This window comes from Canis lupus, chromosome 28 (genome assembly GCF_003254725.2).
Source record: "Canis lupus dingo isolate Sandy chromosome 28, ASM325472v2, whole genome shotgun sequence".
NCBI lineage: Eukaryota > Metazoa > Chordata > Mammalia > Carnivora > Canidae > Canis > Canis lupus.
The window spans coordinates 7,784,145-7,807,762 of record NC_064270.1 but is presented as its reverse complement, the minus strand read 5'-3'; the positions used below and the strand labels follow the sequence as shown (position 1 = coordinate 7,807,762).

Sequence of the window (23,618 nt, the reverse complement as noted above, 5' to 3'; positions counted from 1 at the left end):
TTTTTTTTAGCTAATATATTTATGTGTGAATAGACTTTCAATAAAATGTAATGTCATGGGATCCCTGGGTGGCACAGCGGTTTGGCGCCGGCCTTTGGCCCAGGGGCGATCCTGGAGACCCGGGATCGAATCCCACGTCAGGCTCCCGGTGCATGGGGCCTGCTTCTCCCTCTGCCTGTGTCTCTGCCTCTCTCTCTCTCTCTCTCTCTCTCTCTCTGTGTGTGACTATCATAAATTAAAAAAAATAAAAAAAATGTAATGTCATATATTTGGATAAAACGAGAGCCTCCTTTTCAGAATGAATTGAGCTGGGTTTCTTCAGAAGGGTAGGAGCTAATGTTAGCGGGTGATCTTTACTTACTGAGGAGGAGAAGGAGGAACAGTGGTTGAACGCGTGGACTACAGAATCACACTAGTTCTGAGTTAGAGCGTTTCTTCCTAGCTCTGTGATCTTGGGAAAATTACCTAACCATTCTGGGCTTGTTTTGCTCCCCTGCAAATAGGAGGTAATTTACCTGGAGGGCTTGCTGGCAAAGTTAAATGAAACGACCAATGTGCAGGATTTAGCACATGCCTGGCTGGAGAGAGCGCCCCCTAGAGGGTAGCACTACTGACACCAACGCGAGCGCCGGGAGCAGCCACAGTTCCACTTGAATAGTCTCGCTTGGTCTGTGGTCACCTGCTATCTGCAGGGACTCGGCCAGTTCTCTTTGTTCTTAATACACAACAGGATCGTCTGTTCAAGGACACGTATCAGAAGAGTTGTTACGCAATTTGGTTTTTCTTGTGGGATTATGAACCTCTTGGAATTATAAAGCCCAAGGTCTTTTTTTTTTTTAAGATTTTTATTTATTTATTCATGAGAAACACAAAGAGAGGCAGAGACAGAGGCAGAGGGAGAAGCAGGCTCCATGCAGGGAGCCCGATGTGGGACTCAATCCCGGGACTGCAGGATCACGCCCTGAGCCAAAGGCAGATGCTCAACCGCTGAGCCACCCAGGCGTCCCTAAAGCCCAATGTCTAAAGCCCTCTTTACTAAGTGGTTTGTATCAGCCAGATGAAGCTTAGTTTGGCATTCATGGCTTCACAGGGTGGCCATAACCTTCCAGCACAGCCTGGTTGCCTCTACTCCCTTCCACATCCCTTTGGTTCCAGCCACTTGGGCAGTGCAGTGTCCCCAGACATGACCTGTTCTCTCTCCCCTGTGGCTGACCCACCCACCCTATTGCCTCCACCTGGAGTAACTTTTTCTTCCCAACTCCACGTTTGCAACCCATTCTTGTCTTTCAATCCCCAGCTCAACCTCTGCTTCCTCTGTGAGGTCTTACCTGCTATCTTGAAGTCACCTCCTCTTTTCATTTGTACCCCCTCTGATGGCAACTGCAGCCTACTCTCTGTACCAGTCACCTATCGTTAGTTACATCAACCTCCCTGTTGGAGCACCTGAAGCCAGAAACTGTGTCTGGGGATCTCTGTATCTCCCACAGTGTCTAGCTCAGTGCCTGGAAAGTGATATTTCAAAACTGTTTATTGGATAGAAGAATGAGAAAACTCATTAATGCTTATGGAAGAACTCACTTAGTGGATCATTTCCATGGGTTGAGCTACGAGGTCCCTTGCCTGATCATTTCCATGGGTTGAGCTACGAGGCATTGTTCCCATTATTCCTCCTCTGGCAGGAGGAAGCTCCAACATGAGGACAAAGCAGGCAGGAACATGGTGGGCTGTTTGCTGTTTGCTGAAAACATGTATCAAGATTCATTTGGCTCTTCTGTTCAAGAGCCCGTGAACTCTATTTGTTCAATGTTTGAAGACCAAGAATTATCTTATACTCTTCTGTTTCTCCAGTTCCCAGCACATAATAGGTGCTGGGTAGATGTTTGAAGATGAAAGAATGAACAAATGACCCTTCCTTTTTCACACTCCGCAATTGCTGACTCTGGAACAATCCAGCCCCTATTGGGGAAGGGGAGGGGGGTCAGTAGTAGCAGGCTCAGCTTCAAGGTCCCCATGCAGCATTTCTTCTCGTATGCTGACTCCCAGGTCAGTAACCAGCTTGAGATTCAACTCAAGTGAGCAGGTACTGGCTCTTTCCACAGTCTCTCTGGAGCTCTTGTCCCTGTCTAGAATCTTGGGGATTCAGAGGCCAAGTTTTGCTTCCGTACCATCCTTCAGTAACCTGAGTCCTACCTCAAGCTCCTGTGCCCAATTTCCATAAATTACATGTGGCTTTCTCCTTGCTTTACTTACATGATGTGATGTCTTACGATTTCCTATCTTTTCCCTTGAAGGTCTGCTGCAGTCCCAGGATCTAGATTCACTCCTTCCTGACTCAGTTCTCTAGCCACCCAGCTCTGGTTGTGGCAGCAAGAGTGGTGGTGAGCTAGAGGGATATTAATGGTACCATTTCATGCTTGTGCAAGGCAGGAATTCCTAACTTTTGTGAAGATCATGAACTCATGTGAGAATCTGATGAGATCAGTAAACTGTCTCCCCGGAAAAACTCACAGATGTCACGTTTTGTGTTGGAGCAGGTAGTCTTAGAGAGTCTCAGGGTACTCTAAAACCTGACCTTTAGACTTTCCTATGGCCATTGCCTAGGAGGCCAGGTGCATCACACATATTATATTTATGTGTTTTCTTTATCTAGTGTTTCTGACAGCTTCCAGACGGGCGCTATGGTGCGGTGGTGAACACACAGTCAGGTTTTAGAGCCAAGGAGATGTAGGTTCAGAGTCTGGCTTTCTTTTTTATTAGCTGCATGACCTTAGCCAAGTTAACCAGCTTCTCTCAATTCTTTGTCTGTAAAACAGGGATGAGAATATTAACCCTGCAAGGGTGCTGTAAGGATTTAGAGACATGGCAGTAGAATGCACATCCAGGCCCCTGTAGGTGATTATTTAGAGGGAGCTGCTACAATTATCGAAAGAAGCCCATTGTCCAGTTCCATCAGTTTAAACTTTGCTTGGCTTCTCTTTCTCTCAAGAGTACTTGCTTATTCTGTAACCAGAGAACAAAATTGAGAGGTTTCCATCAGATGACAGGAGGGGTGGGTGTGGCCAAATGGCAATGTGGGAGGGGACAGGACAGCTTCTAGGTCCTATCGGAATCAGATCCATTGAGGGGTTCCATAGGCCACATAGAAAGACCACATTTAGAACTAATCAGTACAGGTCCAGGCATGAGCCAATGAGCAAGGTCATGCTGAAGTCTAGAAAGGGAAGCCAGCTAGGCTCTGGGAGTCACTCAAGTGGAAAAGTTAATACTAAGCAGAGTGAGGGTGGTGATTCATGGCTTTATTATGCTGAGGTCTTGGAAGAATGAGGTGGTTAGTCCCACAACTCTTGGAGGAGAGGCTGCTGGAGTTTAAAACCTATCCCTGCCACTTACTAACGGGGTCACTTTGAATATGTTACTTCTCAGTTTCCTTACCTCTGAAAGGGGGATGAAAATTATTATACATATCTCCTAGGGTTTCTTCTTTTAAGATCTATTTTTATTTATTCATGAGAGAGAGAGAGAGAGAGAGAGAAAGAGACAGAAATACAGGCAGAGGAAGAAGCAGGCTCCATGCAGGGAGCCTGACATGGGACTTGATCCCAAGTCTCCAGGATCAGGCCCTGGGCTGAAGGCGGAGCTAAACCACTGAGCCTGCCGGCAGGCTACCCTCTCCTGGGGTTTTTAAAGAGATTAGATGATGTGAGAGAATAGAAAATATACATGTTGTATTGGTCTCTGCCCCCATTCCCCACCACTTCCTGGCACTGAGCTAAAACCTTTATAAATTTTTAAGTGATAGGAGTGGGAGCATCTTTAGTTCTAATGAGGTGACTCTGGGTGGGCTCCTGGATGGGGACTGGTCATTAGAAAGACAAGGCCATGATGAGAAGCTTGGAATTTTTGGCCCTGCCAACCACTTCTCAAGACTGGAGAAAGGGGCTGGAAATAGAGTTAATAATTGATCTTGCCTATGTGAGGAAGCCTCCATAAAACCCCAAAAGCATGGAGTTCTGAGAACTCCCAACCCCATGGGGACAGAAGCTCCTGTGCCCAGAACCTTCCAAACCTTACCTCATGTATCTCTTCATCTAGCTGTTCATCTGTACCCCCTATCGTATCCTTTAATAAACCAGTAAACATAAGTAACTGTTTTCCTGAGTTCTGTGAGCCACTCCACCAAATTACTTGAACCCAATGAGGGAGTTATGGGAACCTCAGATTTATAGCCTGCTAGGTCAGAAGCACACATGACAGCCTGGACTTGCTATTGTCATCTGAACCCTTAACCTGTGGGATCTGAAGCTGTCTCCACGTAAGTAAGTGTCAGCATTGAGTTAAATTGTAAAACACCTAACCAATGTCACATAAGATTGCTTGGTGGGGGACCCCCCCGCATACCTCTGGTGTCAGAAGTTTATGAATGTTCTATGTGATAGTAAAGGAGATACACAGAAGGAAAACTGCTTTGTTTTGTTTTGTTTTTTGTTTTTGTCCTGAAAACAGATGAGCTCATGCTTACAACCTTTTGTATTCAAACACTAGCTTTTATTTTGATAAGTATTTGGGGATTAGAGACCCAACAGATGCCCCTGCTCTTTGGACTTCTCCAAGGAAACTTTAAGCACTAGCTGGATTAACATTTATTCATCCAGGAAGGTGTACTGTCCAGTCTCAGATACAGAAAAGGAAAATCTGTATCTTCAGAAAAGGTGAGCCTGGAGTAACGGAGACCCTATATTCTCTGCGGGTCCCAGAAAGTATATACCCACTAATTACCGGGTGCCGAAGCCCAGGGAGGGAGTCCAGCTCATTCTTGAAGCTATGGAGAGTTACTACATGCAGAGGCAACATGGGCTTCAGAAATTGCAGGCTATATAGGACCCAGTGCCCAGTATTAGCTCACAAGAATTTCCTTGTTCCTTTGAATCTCAGTAGTCACATCTATAAAATGGCAACGCTTGTTTGTTAAAGGTTAGCTTCGTTGGCTTCTTTCTGCAATAAGCTGGAGATGTGGAGGCCCTGGGTAACCTTGGTCTATGGGAGCTGGTGAGGGAGAGGCAGGGGATCACAGCATTCCCATGATTTTGAGTCCCTCATCCCCTAACATCCTGTAGATCTGGGCACAGAAGAAACATTTTAGGCTAAAAAAATGCCATTCAGTTTGGAAAACTTTGACTCAGATAGCCCCAGCTCTAGGCAGATGAATGAGAAAATATGGGCACACTAGTCAGCCCTCAGGGGAACACTCTTTTAATGAAAGAATGAATGGTACATGTTCAAAAAATATTTCTAGGGACGCCTGGGTGGCTCAGTGGTTGAACATCTGCCTTTGGCTCAGGGTGTGATCCCGGGGTCCTGGGATCCAGTCCTACATCGGGCTCCCTACATGGAGCCTATTTCTCCTCTGCCTGTGTCTCTGCCTCTCTCTGTGTGTCTCTCATGAATAAATAAATAAAGTCTTTAAAAAATATATTTCTAATTAACTGATCTCTTTTTTTATTTGCAGATGAGAAAAAGAAAACAAAGAAAGTTGACAACGAACTCAATCCTGTCTGGAATGAGGTAACTTGTGATTTTTTTTTTTAACATTGTTTCAAGGGATAAGCTACCTCTGAATGTACCATCTTGGGTCAAAGATTAGCTTTTCCCTTTGGAAGAAGAATCTCTGCATTGTACCCCCACCCCCTCCATTTCCCTTGTGGCCACAGAGACAGCAGAACCGTTCAGGAGATATATCACGATGACATAATACAGTAGTGCAGTGAGCAAAGCCTAGACCTGGAGTGAGAGGGTTGAGTCTAACCTGAAACAGCCTGGAGGTTGCTGAGTGACCTTGTCGCATGTCTGGGGCATATATGTAGAGCAAGGGGTGGGGTTAGATCATCTTCAGAGCCCCAGAAGGAAAGATCCATATTTAAACACCTGTCTGCATGTGACTAATCAAGAGTGTATTACATGACATTTTGTGTGTCTGGGTGAGTAATGACATTTACTGTTTTTCATGTTTTGATAAAGTAATATATCCTTAATGTAGACATTTTGAAAGCTTCAGATCAACATAAAAAAATTGACCTTTGTACCCACTACCCAGAATTAACTACTGTTAACATCTGGGATATATCAATAAATGTTTATTGCATAAATATATTGAATAAAATATGAAATTGGCAAATTAGCATCATATAGCACATATGGCTTCCTATCCTATTTTTTCTTACTATTATATTCTGAGCATATACCATATCATTCCATTCATAAATATTTTAATACTATGCAATATTCTATAGAAGGGTTATAATTTCTTCACTTCTCCCACTGTGGACTTTATTTTATAAACAGTTCCATGTTGAATATATTTATAGGTATGTAAAAATTTTAATTCTTTCCACTGAGTAGATTTTCCTATGCTGACTCATTTTTTAAAAGATGATCATAAGCCCCATTGTTTTTCCCAAAAGCCAATCAAACCTTCCTGGATAAGCACAGGATAAATGTCTTTGTTATTTTCACTGAGTCATCAGGCTGTGAAGACTTCTCCACCAACTGTAAATTTGTCTCTACCCCCACAACTAGTGTCAATATCCTGTAAAATAAAGACTTTGCCTTTTCATTGAGTGAGGTGAAGACAAAATGCCTTTTTAATGCCTTTCTGAGAAGAAGAAAATTCCGAGGCAATTCTACTTCTTTGAAATTTCACTGGAACCCAGAACACAGCCAGCTGGACGGCCAGTTCTGTGAAAGCAAGAGGCTAGTCTGGTTGGTCCAATGGACACTATGGATCCTAGCACCTTGTACAGAACTTGATAAATAAAACAAATTGAAAATACTTACATGTATACAATTAGTGCTTCAAGTTTTGAGTAATTCCAACAGGTGTCTTTATATTTGGTCAATCCATATGGCTAATGGCAGACGTAAACAGACATGTCCTCTCAGGGCATCACCCATCTCGCCCCATTTTGTTTCCAACATCTATTTTTTAAATTGCAAATGTATTTATCAAGTAAACTTCTCAGTTGTAGTTTTATAACTAGAATCTAGCCCAAATGAGATGCCAACCCAGACCCATTGGAGTTAGTATTCTAACATGAGCTCTGACAAATTCTCCATCTACTCCAAACCCATTACAAGGAGAATCAAATCATCAGTAGACACTGTTTTATTTAATTCATATATTACATAATCAATCAAAGGCATCACTGGTGTTTTGATTTTTTTTAATGTTTGCCGTTAAACAGCAATTTATTATATTAAGATGAAAGTCTCATCTGACTACAGACTAATCCTGGTGGAACTTAAAATAAAGGGCTGATGCATTTTAGAAAATGTATTTTTAGATTATTTGTCTCTTTGATAATAATATGATTAGGAAGAGCAAATATTTAGCGAAGAAAGCATTCATTTTATTCTTCTAGCCAATTGTGGTGGACATGAAGTAAATTCTCTATGAGATGGGTTTGGTGACTTGTCCATAGTCACTGAGCCTAGAAAATGGGAAGCAGAAGTCACCCCAGGTCCTCTGAGGCTAAGTCTGGTTTGCCTTCCCACAGCTCTCAACAGCTTTCAGGTTTGGAATTTGGTCACTTCTATCTAACTATAGAATTAAGTAATTCAAAAGATTGTTATTGGTGAAGATAATGACCTGGTGTTTAGTATTTGTACATCTTATTATACTCCCTGATCTCTTTAACAACTTTTTTGTTTTTATAACCTTCCTGTGCACAGATTTTGGAGTTTGACTTGAGGGGTATACCACTGGACTTTTCATCTTCCCTTACAATTGTTGTGAAAGATTTTGAGACAATTGGACAAAATAAGTAAGTTGATATCAACTATTTTTTCATTTTACATATTATTTTACTATTGTCTATTTTGTTGAAGGAACATATTGTTAATGACATTTTTATATACTTCCAATATAACTGTGCTTCAATTCCATGTCCCACTGCCCCCCACAGCCTTCTGAGCCAATATCAGATGTGATTAATTGATCACAGTGCCTTTTCCCAAACTTCTGTACAATAGTTCCCCCTAATAGCACTCATGGGAAGAGGGCAAATCCCCACCTGAAGCCTCAGCTTGGCACTTATTTTGGATATTCAGTGTCCCTTTCTGTAGACTGAGTTGATGTGCAGTCCATCTGATCCTGACATTCTCTTCCTAAATTTGAACAAAGAAAATGTGGTGGGTCGTGATATAGGGTCCTTCCAAAGTTTGGGGCTCCATGCATCTTGCTGAGAGATATGTTGCACTTGGTGTTGTGGTGTCTGCTGAGCATAATGACCAAAGGAGCAGGCCATTACTGTGGCATTATTTTGATGGGAATTTTCAGGCCAGAAAAAGGTAAATTCCAGGCAAAATACGAAGCTGGTGTTCATTACTCTTTCTTTATTTCTTTTTTTTTTTTAAGATTTTATTTATTTATCCATGAGAGACACAAGAGAGGCAGAGAGATAGGCAGAGGGAGAAGTAGGCTCCCTGTGGGGACCCTAATATAGGACTTGATCCCAGGACCCCAGGATGACGACCTGAGCCAAAGGCAGATGCTCAACCACTGAGCCACCCAGGTGCCTCTGTTCATTACCCTTTCAATCCCCCCCCCCCACGCCGCTTCTGGTAGGGGGCCTCCCTCCTCCTGACCTCTCCCAGGCACCCAGTATCTGTATTTATGTTTCAAGGCTCCCACCAGGGTGCCCACTCCACCCTGCCTTCTGGGCCATATCTGCACCCTCTGCCAATTCTTTTCCCAACAGAATTTACCTGTCCTGTATCTCAGTCCTTCAGAGGCTCACTGGTTGAAAGGAGCTGTCTGGGAAGCTACCCCAGGTCATGGTGGTACGGAACTAATAGTTTATACTGTGTGAACTTCCCAAGAACAGTGATCTTGTGACTGAGGCAGCTGGTGACTTATCTGAAGAAGTGAACAAAATGGAAATTTTAGGCCCTTATGGCAGGGTCCTGGGGGAGGTCTTTTAAATTGGGAGATTAGTTCTGTGTCCTACAAATGTCACTGCATAGGTGTTCACCATCTTCCAGTGAAACGCGACCCTGAGTCTGCTTTGAAATGAACAGTGCAGGTGATAATGACCTTGTGCTGTCTGTGCGCTCACTGTGCTAAGCTGCATGCTTCTCCACCATCAGCCAGGAACTGTGAACTTTGACCTTGTGGCCACCAAGTAAACAATGCATACACCTTGGTCAAATTCAAATTTGCCCGTGAGTACATTGCAGGAAAAAAAAATTAACCCATCTGGAATATGCTCTATATTGGTCCAAACTATTTCTGTATTTTTGCCCCAGGTTTTTTTTTCTTGGCTTTTTTTTACTAAAAATTTGGCCTTCAGGGATCTGCTCACGGTTCAGTGTGGGAACTGTCTTTTACCTGAAAGTGCAAGGCTGGGGCAGAGGATTTTTCTACCAGCTTAAGGAATGTCTTGCTTGTTGACATTCCTGTTGCTGTGGAAACTAGTTGTGCAAACAGGACTCTCACTGAGCATCTGCTGCTCTGAGCCTGGAAAAAAACAGGTTTGCCTGTGCACCCATGCCCACACCCACAACAGACTGCCAGGTCCAGTCCATGCAAGCATTGCTCTGGTATGTCAGCGATGTCCCTCCTCAGGCTCTGGGAGCCTGCTGGGCTATTCGGTGCAGACTCTGCTCTTCTCCACTTCATAGTCATCCAACCAACCATCCAGGCTGAATGAAGGTGAAAAAGGAGCCAGAAGTGCCTCTTGGTCATGTGATGAAAATGAAATATTTTTAGCTGAAATGTCAGAGTAGAAGGATTTTAACAGCCACTGAAGAATGAAGAGTTCCCTCTGCAGACAGGCAATACAGCTATCACTTAGGGAATGCCAAGGGCTATGCCAAGCTCTTTAGATGCATTATCCTATTTAATCTTCACAGACACTATGAAGCAAGTGATAGTTTTCCCCAAAGACGCATAGTATTCTGCTCAAGGTCATACAGTATGTATGTGTCAGAGTCAGCATTTATGTCTAGGCCTTTGCTCTTGACTTTTACATTATACTGAAAACCTCAAACCACCTGTGGGAACCAAAATGTAGGTGGAATTATTCGTTAACTGTTGGCTAGAGTAAAAGTAATTTTTCTTTCTAATTTTGCAAAAAAAATTAAGAACAGTCATCAGAGTATTGGTAATTCCTCCTTATTTAATGGTTTTAAGCAGGCATTTTTATACTCTTGAATAACAAGTCACTTATGCTCATGCTTTACAGTGGACAAGATAAATTTGTAGAGTATATTCTCATCTCCTGTGGTCATCACAATAACCTTGAGAAGTGGAGATGAGATTTGAAACTGGGACTCTGATCTCTTGGCATCCTGGTCCTGCTGTCACTCCATTTGAGTTCCTAAAGAAGAATCAGCTTCAGGAGCCTGGAAATGTAGGAATGAAAGGTGTTTACAATGAGTTTTCATGTTAGTGTCTGTGTGTGTATGTGTGTGTGTGTGCGTGTGTGCATGCATGCCAAAGAGGAAAAAGAGTTACCAGTTAGGGTTTTTGTATTACTGTTCGCTCTGCATGGAATACTTTTTCCTTCTAACTGCAGTAGATGTGAAATGTAGTCATTTGGCTCCACACCTTGGACTACCCACCCTAGAACTGCCCCTACTTTTGCTCTCCAGCTCACTTCCCTGCCTTATTTTCTCAGAGCCCTTCTTGTTAGCGAGCTCATATGGGCATGGAAAGGGTGGAGGGAGTCCAGCTGGGTATGTGGACATTTGTGTTGGGTTTTAGATAAGTACTGAAAGATGTGGCTGGTCCACATTCCTGCTTTATCTAGCTCAGTTCACTACCATCTGACATGTTCTTATCTATTTGGTTACTCACTTGGCCTTCCCCTTCCCCTACTATAAGCTCCACATCTATCTTGTTTGCCACTATAACACCAATGCTTAGTACAGTGCCTAGCACATAATAAGCTTTCAGTAAGTGTTTTTTGAATGAATTAACAAGTAGGTTTATGATATCAGGGATGCCTGGGTGGCTCAGTGGTTGAGCATCTGCCTTTGATAGAATCCTGAGATTGAGTTCCACATAGGGCTCCCTGCAGGGAGCTTGTGTCTCCCTCTGTCTGTGTCTCTGCCTCTCTGTGTCTCTCATGAATAAATAAATAAAATATTTTTAAAAAAAGTTTATGATACAAATATATGAATGAAACCTAAAGTATCTTGCATTGGATAGTTGGCCCACTAGTAATGGGCCATTGGTGTAGACTGTCCATCCAGCCCAGCTCTCTGGACAGCCCTCTGGTTCCAACTTCAGTTAAGCTGCAAAGAAGTCAGAACATAAAGGAGTCAGAGCACAAGGGAAACGCATGCCTGTGCCAAAGCTGCTGCCTTTTTGTAGAGAGATGTGGGGCTTACCCCTGAGCTCACAGGGAGGCAGCAGATCATAATGCTTGGAAGCTGAGATTCGGGAGCCAGAGACTGCTTAGAGACTCAGCTCTCCTGGTGACTAGTGGGGACCTTAGGCAAGTGACTTAACCCCTCCAGTCCTTAAAGTGATCATAGTTTGGATATTTGCTTGCATTAAAATAATACAACAGGGACTAGATGTACTCACTCACCTGCTGCACCAAAAAACAAGATAAAACATATGTAACCATGGTTTCAGATATTGAACACCAGCAGCATAGGATAATGACAGCCGAGAAAGGGGAGGTCAATGAAATGAGCTTTTTGAGTGCCCAACTTAATGCCTAGAGAGCATTCCCAGGCTGCAGTTCAAGGAGAGGGAAGTCAGGCAGGTCCCAGTTGTCTCCCAGGGTTGGGGACTGCAGATGGGAGTCTAGAGCTACACACACGCCTGCACACAAAGTGGGACCTGGGGATACAGAATTAGAAAAGGAAAAGAGACAAGCTTGGGTTGCAAAATATACGAACTCCCTGAGTAAAGGTTTGTGGGGTTTTTTGGAGGTTTTGTTTTCGTTTTTTATTAGAGAAAACAGAGAATGTGGTTTGGAATGGAATTAATTTAGTGGAGAAGTATGGTATGGCTTATGAGAAATTTTCATTTCCTGGTATATAGAAGACCTTGTCTTCAGTCTTTTTATACTTTTATTTCTCCTAGCAATGAGGCTCACTTCTCACATCACCACATGTACACATGATAGTGAGATTTGTTTAGGTGGAGCCACCACCTTGCTTTCTTCCCCTGTAGTTGGTGAGGAGGGATGGACAACCCATGGGCTGAGGCGGGCTTTCTAACTGACGCAACTTCTCAGACTGTGTGGACATCTAAACCAGAAGCCAGAGTTACTGTGGAAAGGAGTTCTTAGTTCGGTTGTCTTTAGTTCCATATTATCTATCAATAGAGTGGCAAAACTATGAAAAGATCAAAACTGGCTTGGGCTGGCTGACTCCGGGTGCTAAGGCTGAGCCCCCGTATTTGGGGAGGCCTGCTAAGTAGCTGCCACAGTCCTGCGGGCATCCCTTAACATCTCATGAGTAAGTAAAGGGGGACCACAGCCCTGGAGAAAGACACCTAGAGAGACTTGAAAGAGAAAGGCATTTCATAATGACAAGAGCTATAATTATCCTCTAATTGCACTTGGAGGACCATCTCTTAGGAGAGGAAGCTTTACAATTTGTAAGTCATTTGCCAGGTTATTGGACTATCTTCAGTGACGTATCAATTAATGTATTCATTCGACAAATAATTACTAATGCCTATGCGTGCCAGACATTGCTCTAGGCATTGGGAGTACTCCATGCCTTTTATCAGGTTTATATCTGAGAGGAGGGAACATATCAGATGGTGATCAGTAACGATGAAGAAAAATAAAGCAGGGGAAAAAGAGGAGAAAATGATGAGAGGTGTGTGTGTGTGTGTGTGTGTATGTGTGCATATGTGCATATGTATATGTGTGTACTGGTTAGGTAGGGTTTTTGCATAAGGAATTATTTTGGAGTCTGTTTTATAGTGGAATATCTATCTTATGAAAACTCTGGCCTTAAAAACTTTATTCAGATTCCATTAATTGGATCTTATGAGAATTCAGCTATAGCTGAAGTTTACTTCTGGTCTAATTCTGAAAATAAAAACTGTTTTCCAGAGAAACTCTTGGTATGCACAGCATTGAGGTTGGGGAGGGAGCTGTTTTGTGTAGAAAGGGCTGGTTTTAAGAACTTTGCACAGTGATTGCACAGAAATGGATGTGGGTAGTTAAAAGGGTTCTCATCTGTTCATTCCTGCCTGCCTACCCATATCCCTGCATAGATATCCCACTTTCCTGTGATTTAGGCTTGAGTTCATACCAGCTTTCCCTGTAAGTACTGGGCTGGCATCACATGCTTCTTTTGGATCCCCTTTACTAGAGTAGTGTCTGAAATTAAAAAAAAAAATGACTGTTAAGCACTTACTGCACCATCCTTACAATACTGTTAGGTAGTAGCTGCTATAATCCCCACTTTACAGACGAGGAAACTGAGACTCAGAGAAGTAAACAACCTGTATACGGCCTCTAGTATGAGGAGGAGTCTGCATTAGTCAGCGCTGCATAGCTCCAAGTTCTCAATCACTGTTATTCTGTCTCCTTTACTTGTTAGGTCCAAGTACTTGATGAGTAAATAAATGAGTGAATGAATGAGTGAATACATGAAAGCTACTACCTTGATTCTAATGGCTGGGGGAATTAGACAGAGGCAGAGCCTGGGTATTCCCCTACACTGTTAAAACAGGCAAGCACAGATTCAGAGCTTTGAGGACTGAGTGAACAGGAGAATTGGTTAGGTGAAAATAACAATATAGCAGGTTACAGTCATTTATTCCAGAGCTAATTATTGAGCAAAGCCTGCATGCCAGGCATTAGGCTAGCTGACCTCCTTGCAGCCACAAAGTGACTGACTCTGGCCAAGATGCCTCACTGATCCAGAGAGCTTTTGTTGCAGAGGCTTTGGCTTCCACTCAGTTCCTTCTCTGGTTAAAGTGACGCCATTTGCCACAGGCAGCAGGGTTGGGAGGGACTGGAAAAAAGGGAGTTGTTGCCAGCCCTGAATCCTAAAAAAACCTGCCACAGCCCCAGACCAGGTCAGTGATTCCAAAACCCAGGAATGGAGTTTGTGAAAAGTACAGAACACAGCCCAGCCCCAGAGGGGGGCTGATACACAGCCAGGTTTGGGAGTCACATCTTGGACCAGTGTTTCTACATTTGATGAACAGGACAAAGGCCCCAAGGCTCTCTGACAATCCTGGTATGGAGTAAGGAGGGAAAGCCACAGGAAAAGTACAGATAACTAGGCTTGCTGAGTGGATTTTATTCAAGTTTTGCTTACTACTTTGTTCTATTAAATAATTGGATTTCTGTGCCCAATTATCAAATGTGAATGTGTGTTATCATATTGAAGGTACTTTTAAAAACCATACATGAAAAAAATAAAAAATAAAAAAAAATAAAATATAAAAATCGTACATGTCTCCCTCCCTCCAGATCTAGCTTTGCCAACTGCCTTTCCTGCCCTGACCCACCCTCCACCCATCCCTCTACTTTTCTTGCTCCCACTTAGAATCACTGGTTTTAGACCATTGTTTCTCAAACTTCCTGGGTATAAGAATGAACTAACACACAGTCTGACTCTGAGTCCTGAGAATCTGTAACTGCCCTGGTGATTCTGCTGCAGGGAGTTCTGGGGAACCACGGTGTATGAGCTAATCCAAAGGGCCAGGTGGGCTGCTTGGGAGACTCAGGAGGGTTCTTCACTGGGAGACCCAGAAGATGCCATTTGAGGGGTTTTTTGCTTATCCACAGCTTCCTGTGATAGGACTTGCTGTCATGATTGCCCCAGCTTTTCCAACCCATCTGGTTGTAAGCAAGGTATAAGCCTGCCTCTCCCATCTTTGGGCTCAGCTGGGGGTATGAGTGGGGGTGGGGTGGGGAGGAGTTTGACAGATACAGGCCCTGGGGAATAAGTGTAGGGGTAGGTGATGGGGCCCAGCCAGGGAACCCCAAGACCACTCTGGCCTGGTTGAAATGACAAAGCTCAGCTGGCTGAGAGCCCAATGCTTCAAAGGGTGGACATGACTGACCCTTTCAGGTTTTCTACAGGGGACCTGGGAGCAGCTTGGAGAAGTATCTGTCCTCAGCCCAGTTGGGGATTGTTATGCCCTCATAGAGGATGGAAAGTTGAGACACGCTGCAGTCTCTAGGGGCAGAAACAGTGCATGTGATTTGCTTTCCAGAGTCCAATGTATTTTTCCTTTCCTTCACAAAGGAATTTCCAGTAAACCCTCCTCCAGTAATCCATGTGGGCTGTGTCCCTGCTGCACAGAACAACTTGATATATGTGAGCTCTCATGAACTCAGCCAGCAAAGCCCTTACTCACCACAGTGGCATGTGGCTGTTTGGGTCTATGCTAATAGGGAGAACATTTCCCTTTTCTCTTTTTTAAACATACTAGACTTTGTTTTAACAAGTTAGAGAAGTTCTTAACCAACCCTTGCCTGACGAAGTTGACGAGTTTTCAATTCCACTGCTTAGAATTACTTTCATGTCACAGACCCAACTCAAGACTATCTAGAGATTCAAGAACTGTAAGGGATAAGAACAAGACTGGCTTTTTCTTCACTTCAGAATACATCTGCAGCTTATTAATTCTGCAAACAAAGCTAAAGGGCCCTGAGATTCTTCCACTGTAAAGTTTCCTTTTGAGACGTGGTCCATCTGTTTTAGTGTTGGCTGAAGTCCACAGGGAGACTCTTATTTTTCCATGCAAATTCAGGGCAAACTGTGCGCACTACTGTCACACTGTAATTTGTTAGCATATTTATAGTGTTAGCAATAGGAATGAAAAAGGGCTTTTGGTTTAGTGTCACCTCCTTTAAAGGAAGCTGGCTTGTGGTCCGGCTGCACTGCTCTTGTCCCCTGTGTAGGAGGTCAGGTCATCATTTCCCAGCCTCTCACAGTAATCTGTAGCGAGGCAACATCACAGAAAGCAGCCCACACCAGGCTGGCCGGCCCTCGGAGTCCTGCGGAGCTCAGACTTGCCTATAGGGGGCGCTGTCTCCAATTCACAATGAAAGTTTAGAAGTTGTTACTGTTGGCATTTTATTTCAACTCAGCCTAGCCGTTAAAAATATTTGGGGGGATTAAAATCTTCCCAGGCTTTCATGTTAACACATTGTCTTTACTTCAGAAAAGAAGAAAGTGAAGTTTTCTGTTAAGCCACCTCTCCCACATACAAACACAAAAGCATCAGAATTTTATGATGAAAACAAACAAATTGTAAGAAATGGGGCTAGAGTTTCTGAAAGAAGGAATTGAAGTGTGAGTTTATAATAGGCTGTTTTTATTTTACTCCATTCCTCGTCCACTCTCTGTCATCACTGTCTCTCAGCCTCTTAGGGGGAAGGGAAATCTACACGTAGTGGTTGAGTCAGAACAGAGGATGTAGAGCCATTCATGGCCATGAAGGGCCAGCGGGTGGGCTTTGTTCCAGTTAGCACAAGGCTACCTCTCCAGTTAGCACAAGGCTCCACTCCCTCCTGTCTTACCTGGTGTTCCATAGTTCTGTTATTGGCCTAACCTTTCCCCTGACACCGTATGAATTTAAGCTTGACCACAAGAACATAGGCCAATATGTTCTGGATTGTCCAACATGGACATATTTTAGGATATATTTTTCCTAAATCAATGAACAAGAATTTTAAGAGAAAGAAATATTTAACATGAGATAGTTTTCTACATAGATATCTGTAGAAAATATCACATGTACAAGCCTAGCCACAGACTTTAATAGCTAAGGGTCTGAGAAATTATTTACTTCACGCCACTTATTTACAGAAAACGAAGTGGGCTCAGAGAGTTGGGTGACTTGGTGGTTACGACTTGAAGGAAGTTGGGACACTGAGTTAGGGCAAGAACAGAAATTGTCTACCCCAGTGTTTTTCAACCTGAGGTGATTTTGCCCACTAGGGCACGATTGGCAGGGTCCAGAGATGCCCGGGGGTTGAGGCCAAGGATGCTGTTGAACATCTGACAAAGCACAGGGCAGCCCCCCAGAACAAAGAATTGTCAAGTTCAAAATGTCAGTAGTGCCAAGGTTGAGAAATACTGCTCCAACTGCAGGCCAGCCCTCTCAGTATTGTCCCAGTGTGCTATATTTTATTTTCTCCTAAGAATTAGTTCCTGCTGATAGAGTTTCAGGTCATCTTGGCCTCAGCAAAAGCAAATCTGTGCATGTCCAAATGTACAGTTATTATTTTAATTGTACAGGTAGATTATGAATCATGGGACTGTGAGGAATAAAATCCAGTGTGTTTCCATGTCTTTCAAGACAGGTACCTCATTTAGACATTTAATACCAGTCAGATGACTTTTAAAATTGTAGTTTTCACATTTCATCCTAAAAACTCAATTAGCCAACCTCATGGCTTTCTATGCTATTTTTAAAACTTGGGAAGAAATTCTCATCAGGCTCATATCATGTGGGGCTGACGGAGATGTGGAAGAGATTTTGCCAAGGACTCTCACTTTGTGTGGGAGGTGTACTTGTTTCATCTGGTGGCGATGGAGTTATGTGTAGACTCTTGTCCTCAATATGTCAGAGGAATTAAAATCCAAGTGAGGAGAAAATATACTCAGTTTCTAAAAATCTAGCAAACTTAGTGAACATACTCAACTGAGAAATTACTCTATTACTCTATAAACTAAGAAGTTCCATCAATTCTCAGCATCAACTGAAAGACCTAATTCCTGTATTGACCTAAAAGGGCTGAAATATTCACTCTTAACCATCTAGAGGCAGAATTTCTTTTCCATTGCCAATAGCTGACTCTACTTGCGATATTAGAAGAGATGAGAATCCATCGTGGTCGTTGAGCTTCTTATGTGGTGTTCTGTCCAAGAACATGTATTCTTCCAAGAAGCCATGTGCAATGCTTCATGCCATTGGGTGGATTGGGTGAGACAGGGTACCATAGCAATTTTCTGATCTTGTACAGTCTAATAGGCCTATTCACAGAAAGTGAAGTCCCTTATTCATACTGTCGAGCCAGTGGATGTATGTGGTTGAGTGACTGACCCCATTTCTATAATTCACTTCCATTTCTGAGGCCCGAGGGAGAGAGGAGAATATGGATATATGTCAGCTCACAAATGATGTTCACACATTGATATTACTTTTGCCCAAAAGCCCAGAGTTATGTCTTATGCTCAACCATGGTTTCTTTACCCTGTGTTTTTTGATATAAGGAATCTCTTCTATCACTTTGAGGATTTGATGCTTAGTTTTCTATTTTTATGCTAATTATATTCATGCTATCATGTCTGCCATTTATTTGCATCAGTCACTGCAAATGTAGGCAAAGTATAAGTAAATAATATTTTTAAATTCTTCCTGTTTCTTTTTTCCAGTGTCCATACTGAGAGCACACCTCTGAGCTTTCTTTGTTTTTCAACTGGATTTCACAAAGGGAACTTCTTCAATTCATCCAATCTCATTCTGTGTTGTGTGTTATAATCGCTAATTTACAAACTATATTTTGTAGGTTACATTTTTATATTCACTAACTGTCAGGGGTTGTGTGTTCCATAAATTTCTTCGATCACATTCCTCAACTACAAAAACATTTTGGGTGTTCATTCTTAGTGTATGTAGATTTATTTATTCTTTCCTTCATTCAGTAAATAACTATGAATAAAAGATCTATGTTCCAAGCACTGGGGTGAGAGTATTCAACAGAAAAGGCAACAATCCCTACCTGTAAGGGGCCTGACAGTGGTGGGTAGAGACATATGGAAGCTTCTGTACCTTTCGGTTATGTGCACTGAGAGGTGGATGGGTAAGTAGTAGAGACTGAACATAATCCCTCGGGGTCCAGGAACAGGGAGGATTACGCACATCCAACTTCTGAATTCTGCTCCAGAGTATGCAGGTTAGTAAGTTGGCCTCATCAGTAAACTAGCAACTTATTTGCAGCAGGTCTCCCTGGGGAGGACATTTTTACAGTGGGCCATGGCGGATAGGTCTTTTTACATTTACATTTCAGAGGAATGTCTGAATTTTGTCCTACTTTTCTCTCTTGGATTCTGAAGGGTGCTATTCAGTCTTTGTCACCCATTTATGGTGACTACCTCATTCATGACTTGAAATTTCATAGGCACCATAGGAAGACTCTCAAAATGACTACCTGCTATGGAAAAGTGATGTTTACTGCCCAAATTCCCCAAATTTATTTCACTATGAGTGATTTTAATGAGAGCAGACGAATAGGAGGGGAATTAGGAGGTCTGCTGAGAAAGTAGAAGCACGCCTCTCACTTAGGTTACTGTGTGCTTTCTTGTTTCACCTGCAGATTAATTGGCACGGCCACTGTAGCCCTGAAGGACCTGACTGGTGACCAGAGCAGATCACTGCCGTACAAACTCATCTCCCTGCTCAGCGAAAAGGGGCAAGATACTGGGGTGAGCACATTCTCTCTTGTTGAATGACTTTGAAGGGAGATAAGTAACCAAAATTTCATTAAGAAGAGTGTGAAATTAAAAAAAAAAAAAGAAGAGTGTGAAATTATAATCAGCTCACCATGCACAGACACATCCACACCCACACACCACTGCTGGTTTTGAGATAACAGATCTACTTGCAAATGATATGGCCTTATCCTATACTTGCAATCACAGAACTCATAGATTAGATAAACTTGATTTTCTTTGACAGAATGCTATAGAGTGAGTGGGACCCTCTCTTGGTATAGCTCTGTGAATACCACTTGGGTGTTTACATTTGTGTGGTGAGCATAGCTCTCTGTATCAGACACTCTCTGAGACATTCTGTAGAAGGTGTTTCATTAATATTACTTTGGAACATCAGATGTGAATATCATGATGTTTATCATTGCACTGGCAGCCTCTCTAAATAAGTACATACTAATATTGTCTGATATAAGCCCAGAACTCTCTTTCTCGAGTGCACTTAAAAGAAATAAATGGATTCAAAGCTCATAGTGCTCAGATTTCATTTGCTTGCTAACAGTGCTCATAAAGCTACCACACTTGCTCCATTAACCTTTAACATCTTTATTTTCCAATCAATTTACTTTCCTTGGGAGCCTGGGCAAAAGGAGAAAATTTTACACTAAAATAGGCCAACCCTATAGGCAAGAATACAGGCTAGGCTTCTCAAAGCCTTTTCAGAATGTTGATTTTGTTGGTCTATACTCTAAAACTTAAAGGTTTACTGTGAACCGACATTCTAAATCCTAAAACGTAAACTCAGTGTCGTCTGTCATCTATTTTTCCAAAATCTGGCTGAGAGAAATCATACTTAGGAAAGATGATACCAGTCAGTGGTGCTTCTGGCTGGTTTGGGTTTCGTTTTTTAAGCACAGAAGCAAGCACACATAGAACTGGAGCACTTCTAGGAATCCTGATGTTATCAGGAAATCACTGATCCTGAGGCATCCGTGTCCTTTTCTAAGTTTTGAAAGTTTGATTCTTCACTTAAGGTTAGCAGTCAAGCCCCTCAGTGCTCCTTGCATTCAACCTTCAGGTTGTGGCCTGGGTCTTCAGCATAGGTAGCCGTGGGATGCTGCTGTGGGATGCTGCTCTTATGATTCTTTATTTGTCACAAAACTGTTGTTGGGGGGGGGGGGTCTCATTTATTGTTTTGTTCAGTGTCTCCCAGCTCTGTAGTTCCTAAGTTGAACACAGAATGTGCTGACCCATGAAAGAGTATTCACTGACAAACAGACAGATGAGAAAAAATAAAGGCAATATGCTGGGTGCATGCGCACATGCGTGCACATACTAGAGTTGACCACATGTAGCAAAAATGGCAGCTGGAAGTATGGGATGCCCATTTAAATTTGAATTTCAGATAAACAATGAATAATTTTTCAGTATGACTATGTCCTAAATGTTATGTCTGTATTTTAACTGGTAACTTGGGTATGTATGTGCAGGTGTGTGGGTGTGTGTACATGCACCATCCATATTTGCAAAGGATTCTCTTTATTCTGAGGTTTGTCCTTCCTCATTTTTGCTGTTAAGATTCATTTCTTTTGTGAAATTATCATAACAGTAGCTAATAGTTATCGGCTTGGGTTAGTGTCCCTATGTTGATGCTCCCTAGCAAACTTTTTGAAATTTTATAGGTTCATGAAATACTTAAGTATAGGAAACCCTGCCCTAAATTAATCCTCCATGTGAGAAATTTATCTCAGGTTTTAAAAATGGTAAAAACTTTATTTTCTGTAAGGAACTAATATGTTTCTTCCTTTCTGAAAATGAAAGTTACATAATATTTTCTGTTCTCCTTTTTGCCTTGGTTCCTAGCTATCTTGGAGTCACATTTTACCCAAGATGCAGTTATCTTGAACCTCATGATTTGCATATTTGTTTTCTCTTTAATCAGACTTGATTCTCTTTTATTCTATTTTATGAATCACATTGTTATATAATTTTTGTTAGTCACTCAAGTTGTTTTTAGAGAGAGAAGAAAAAAATGAAAATAAATTTCAGCAATGAATAAAGAAGTCAGTGTGCACACAACTAACTCAACCATGTAAAATGAGCCTCTGTGATTGGAGGCCATCTCAAGTCTAGGATGAAGGCTAATTACAAGTTCATGCTTGCTTGGCACAACTTTGCTCCAATTTGTGAGATTGCCTGTTAGCAATGGTACACTTGCCAACCTATAACAGGTAATTCCTTTTTTCCCAGGCTTTCCTGCCAGCCTGGCTCTCCAGAGGGAAGATAGAAACAATGGAGCATGTGTGATCCTTCTCTCCTTCTCTTCTCACTTTCCCATCCGCCTGCTCACCCCTTCCAGGACTTTTTACTCCTGCTGATTTTGTTTGCATTGAATCTGCTACCCTACACTGATTCTGCCTGCAATGAATTATTTCTACCCAGGCCACCATTGACTTGGTGATTGGCTATGATCCACCTTCTGCTCCACATCCAAATGACCCCAGTGGGACCAGTGTGTCAGTCACAGAAGGTAAGCTGACCCTTTGGAAGGCCCCACCTATGCCAGGGGTAGTCTGTTAAAGACACAGAAGGAGTCTCCAAGAAAGCTTTCTTTGTCATTGTACTGTCTATAGTGCCCTGCTCACCTGGACAGGGCCCCATGGGATAGGTAGGGCTGCCCCAAACTGGGACATTACAGTTGTTTGTGAAATGCCCTTCAGGGGAGAGGAGGAGGGTGAGACAGCCCCTTACTGGCCAGCCTCACAGTGGGCCCGTCCAACTCACAAGCTCTAGTGGAAACTGCTAAGCAAGGCTTTGCTTCAGGTTTGTAGCTTCTACCCCTGGTTGGAATGCCCCTGGTTGTTAAGCTCCAAGAGTGACCTCTGCTCTTTTCATGGGTCTTTTCACTTCCTAAATGTGTGATCAGCAGGCTGTGCTCTCAGTTACCAGTCTTATGGCTGGTGCCCATGGGTTGGGCCTCTTTCTCTCCCTTGGCTTTAACTCGATCCCAGCCCCTGAATAGCCCCTTGGTCCTTTAAGGAATCGTTTCCCTCAGCATGACTCACCTCCTGCTCCCTTTTCTCTGACGCGGATTGTTGGTTCTTCAGGGCATTGGGTGCTGCTCTAGAGGCGACTGCTGGCTCTGGGGAAGGCTTTGGGCCTCAGGGGGAAGGAAGTCTACAAGACGATTAGGCCTTTTATGCAGGCAAGTTTGACCTCCTCTTAGCGGTTTTTCCAAGGTGATGTGATGTAAAAAGTGTCTCTGTCCCTTCCTCTTCCCGAAGATGCCTAGCCAAATGCTCCTGTTTCCCCAGCCCTGGCATGGGCCCCAGGAAAAAAGGAGTCCCTTTTCTTGCCATACTTACCAGCTGTCTTGAAGTTCTTCCTGGGAGAGCACTTGGGCACTTGTTCCTGCCAGCCTTGGCTCCTCGGGACCTGTCTTTTCATTTCTCTTGGTTCTTTTTTTTTTTTTTTTTTAACTTTTATTTATTCATTTGTTCATGAGAGATACACAGAGAAAGAGGGAGAGACACAGGCAGAGAGAGAAGCAGATTCCCTGTAGGGAGCCTGATGCGGCACTTGATCCCAGGACCCCAGGATCACAACCTGAGCCAAAGGTAGATGCTCAACCACTGAGCCACACAGGTGCCCATCAGTTCTCTTGGTTCTGAACTCAGCTCTCTGGCAGCCCATGGGGTTTACTCAACACCTACAGTGCCATATCCCTCCTGCCTGACCCCAACCACTGTCCCTGCTCACCCACACCCCGAGGTGGCCCGTTACTGAGGTTCTGGCTCACTTCTTGACCAGGTACTTGTACGTGTTTAACATGGGTCATCTGGTCCCTTCTCCCTTGGGGATAATTAGAACTGACATAGCCCCAGTGCATCAGCAGCACCTCTATGTACCACCATGGGCATGTTGTATGGTGCTCAGACATGCTCAGCCCTACAAAAACCCTGCAATGGCCCAAAAATGTCCATGGCTCCCTTTGCTGCCACAGCAGTAATGACAAATGAAACCCAGAGGAAACAGTCCAGTCTGGAATAGCACATTATCGGGGGAGCTGAACTGACTGGTCCTACCCTTTTCTTTCTCACCCCCTCTCCAAAGCCTGCTGTCACCAGGATTTATGTTAGCCTGAGAAGGACAGTAGGTACTTTCTGGCCTGCAAAAGGCAACCCCAA

General features: G+C 43.1%; 1 protein-coding gene across 6 annotated transcripts in view; it reads left to right on the top strand.

The window, feature by feature from the left end:
- The window catches only part of MYOF (myoferlin), a 142,565-nt gene that overhangs the window by 18,321 nt on the left and 100,626 nt on the right, over positions 1-23,618 (top strand). For all 6 annotated transcript variants that reach the window (XR_007406922.1, XM_049103616.1, XM_049103615.1 and 3 more), the window contains exons 2-5: positions 5,507-5,562; positions 7,726-7,817; positions 19,317-19,425; positions 21,874-21,961. Coding sequence is in view for 5 of the 6 variants with exons in the window: in XM_049103616.1 (XP_048959573.1) it covers positions 5,507-5,562; positions 7,726-7,817; positions 19,317-19,425; positions 21,874-21,961 (345 nt within the window). In the remaining variant the exon portion in view is untranslated. The remainder of the gene's footprint in view (positions 1-5,506; positions 5,563-7,725; positions 7,818-19,316; positions 19,426-21,873; positions 21,962-23,618) is intronic.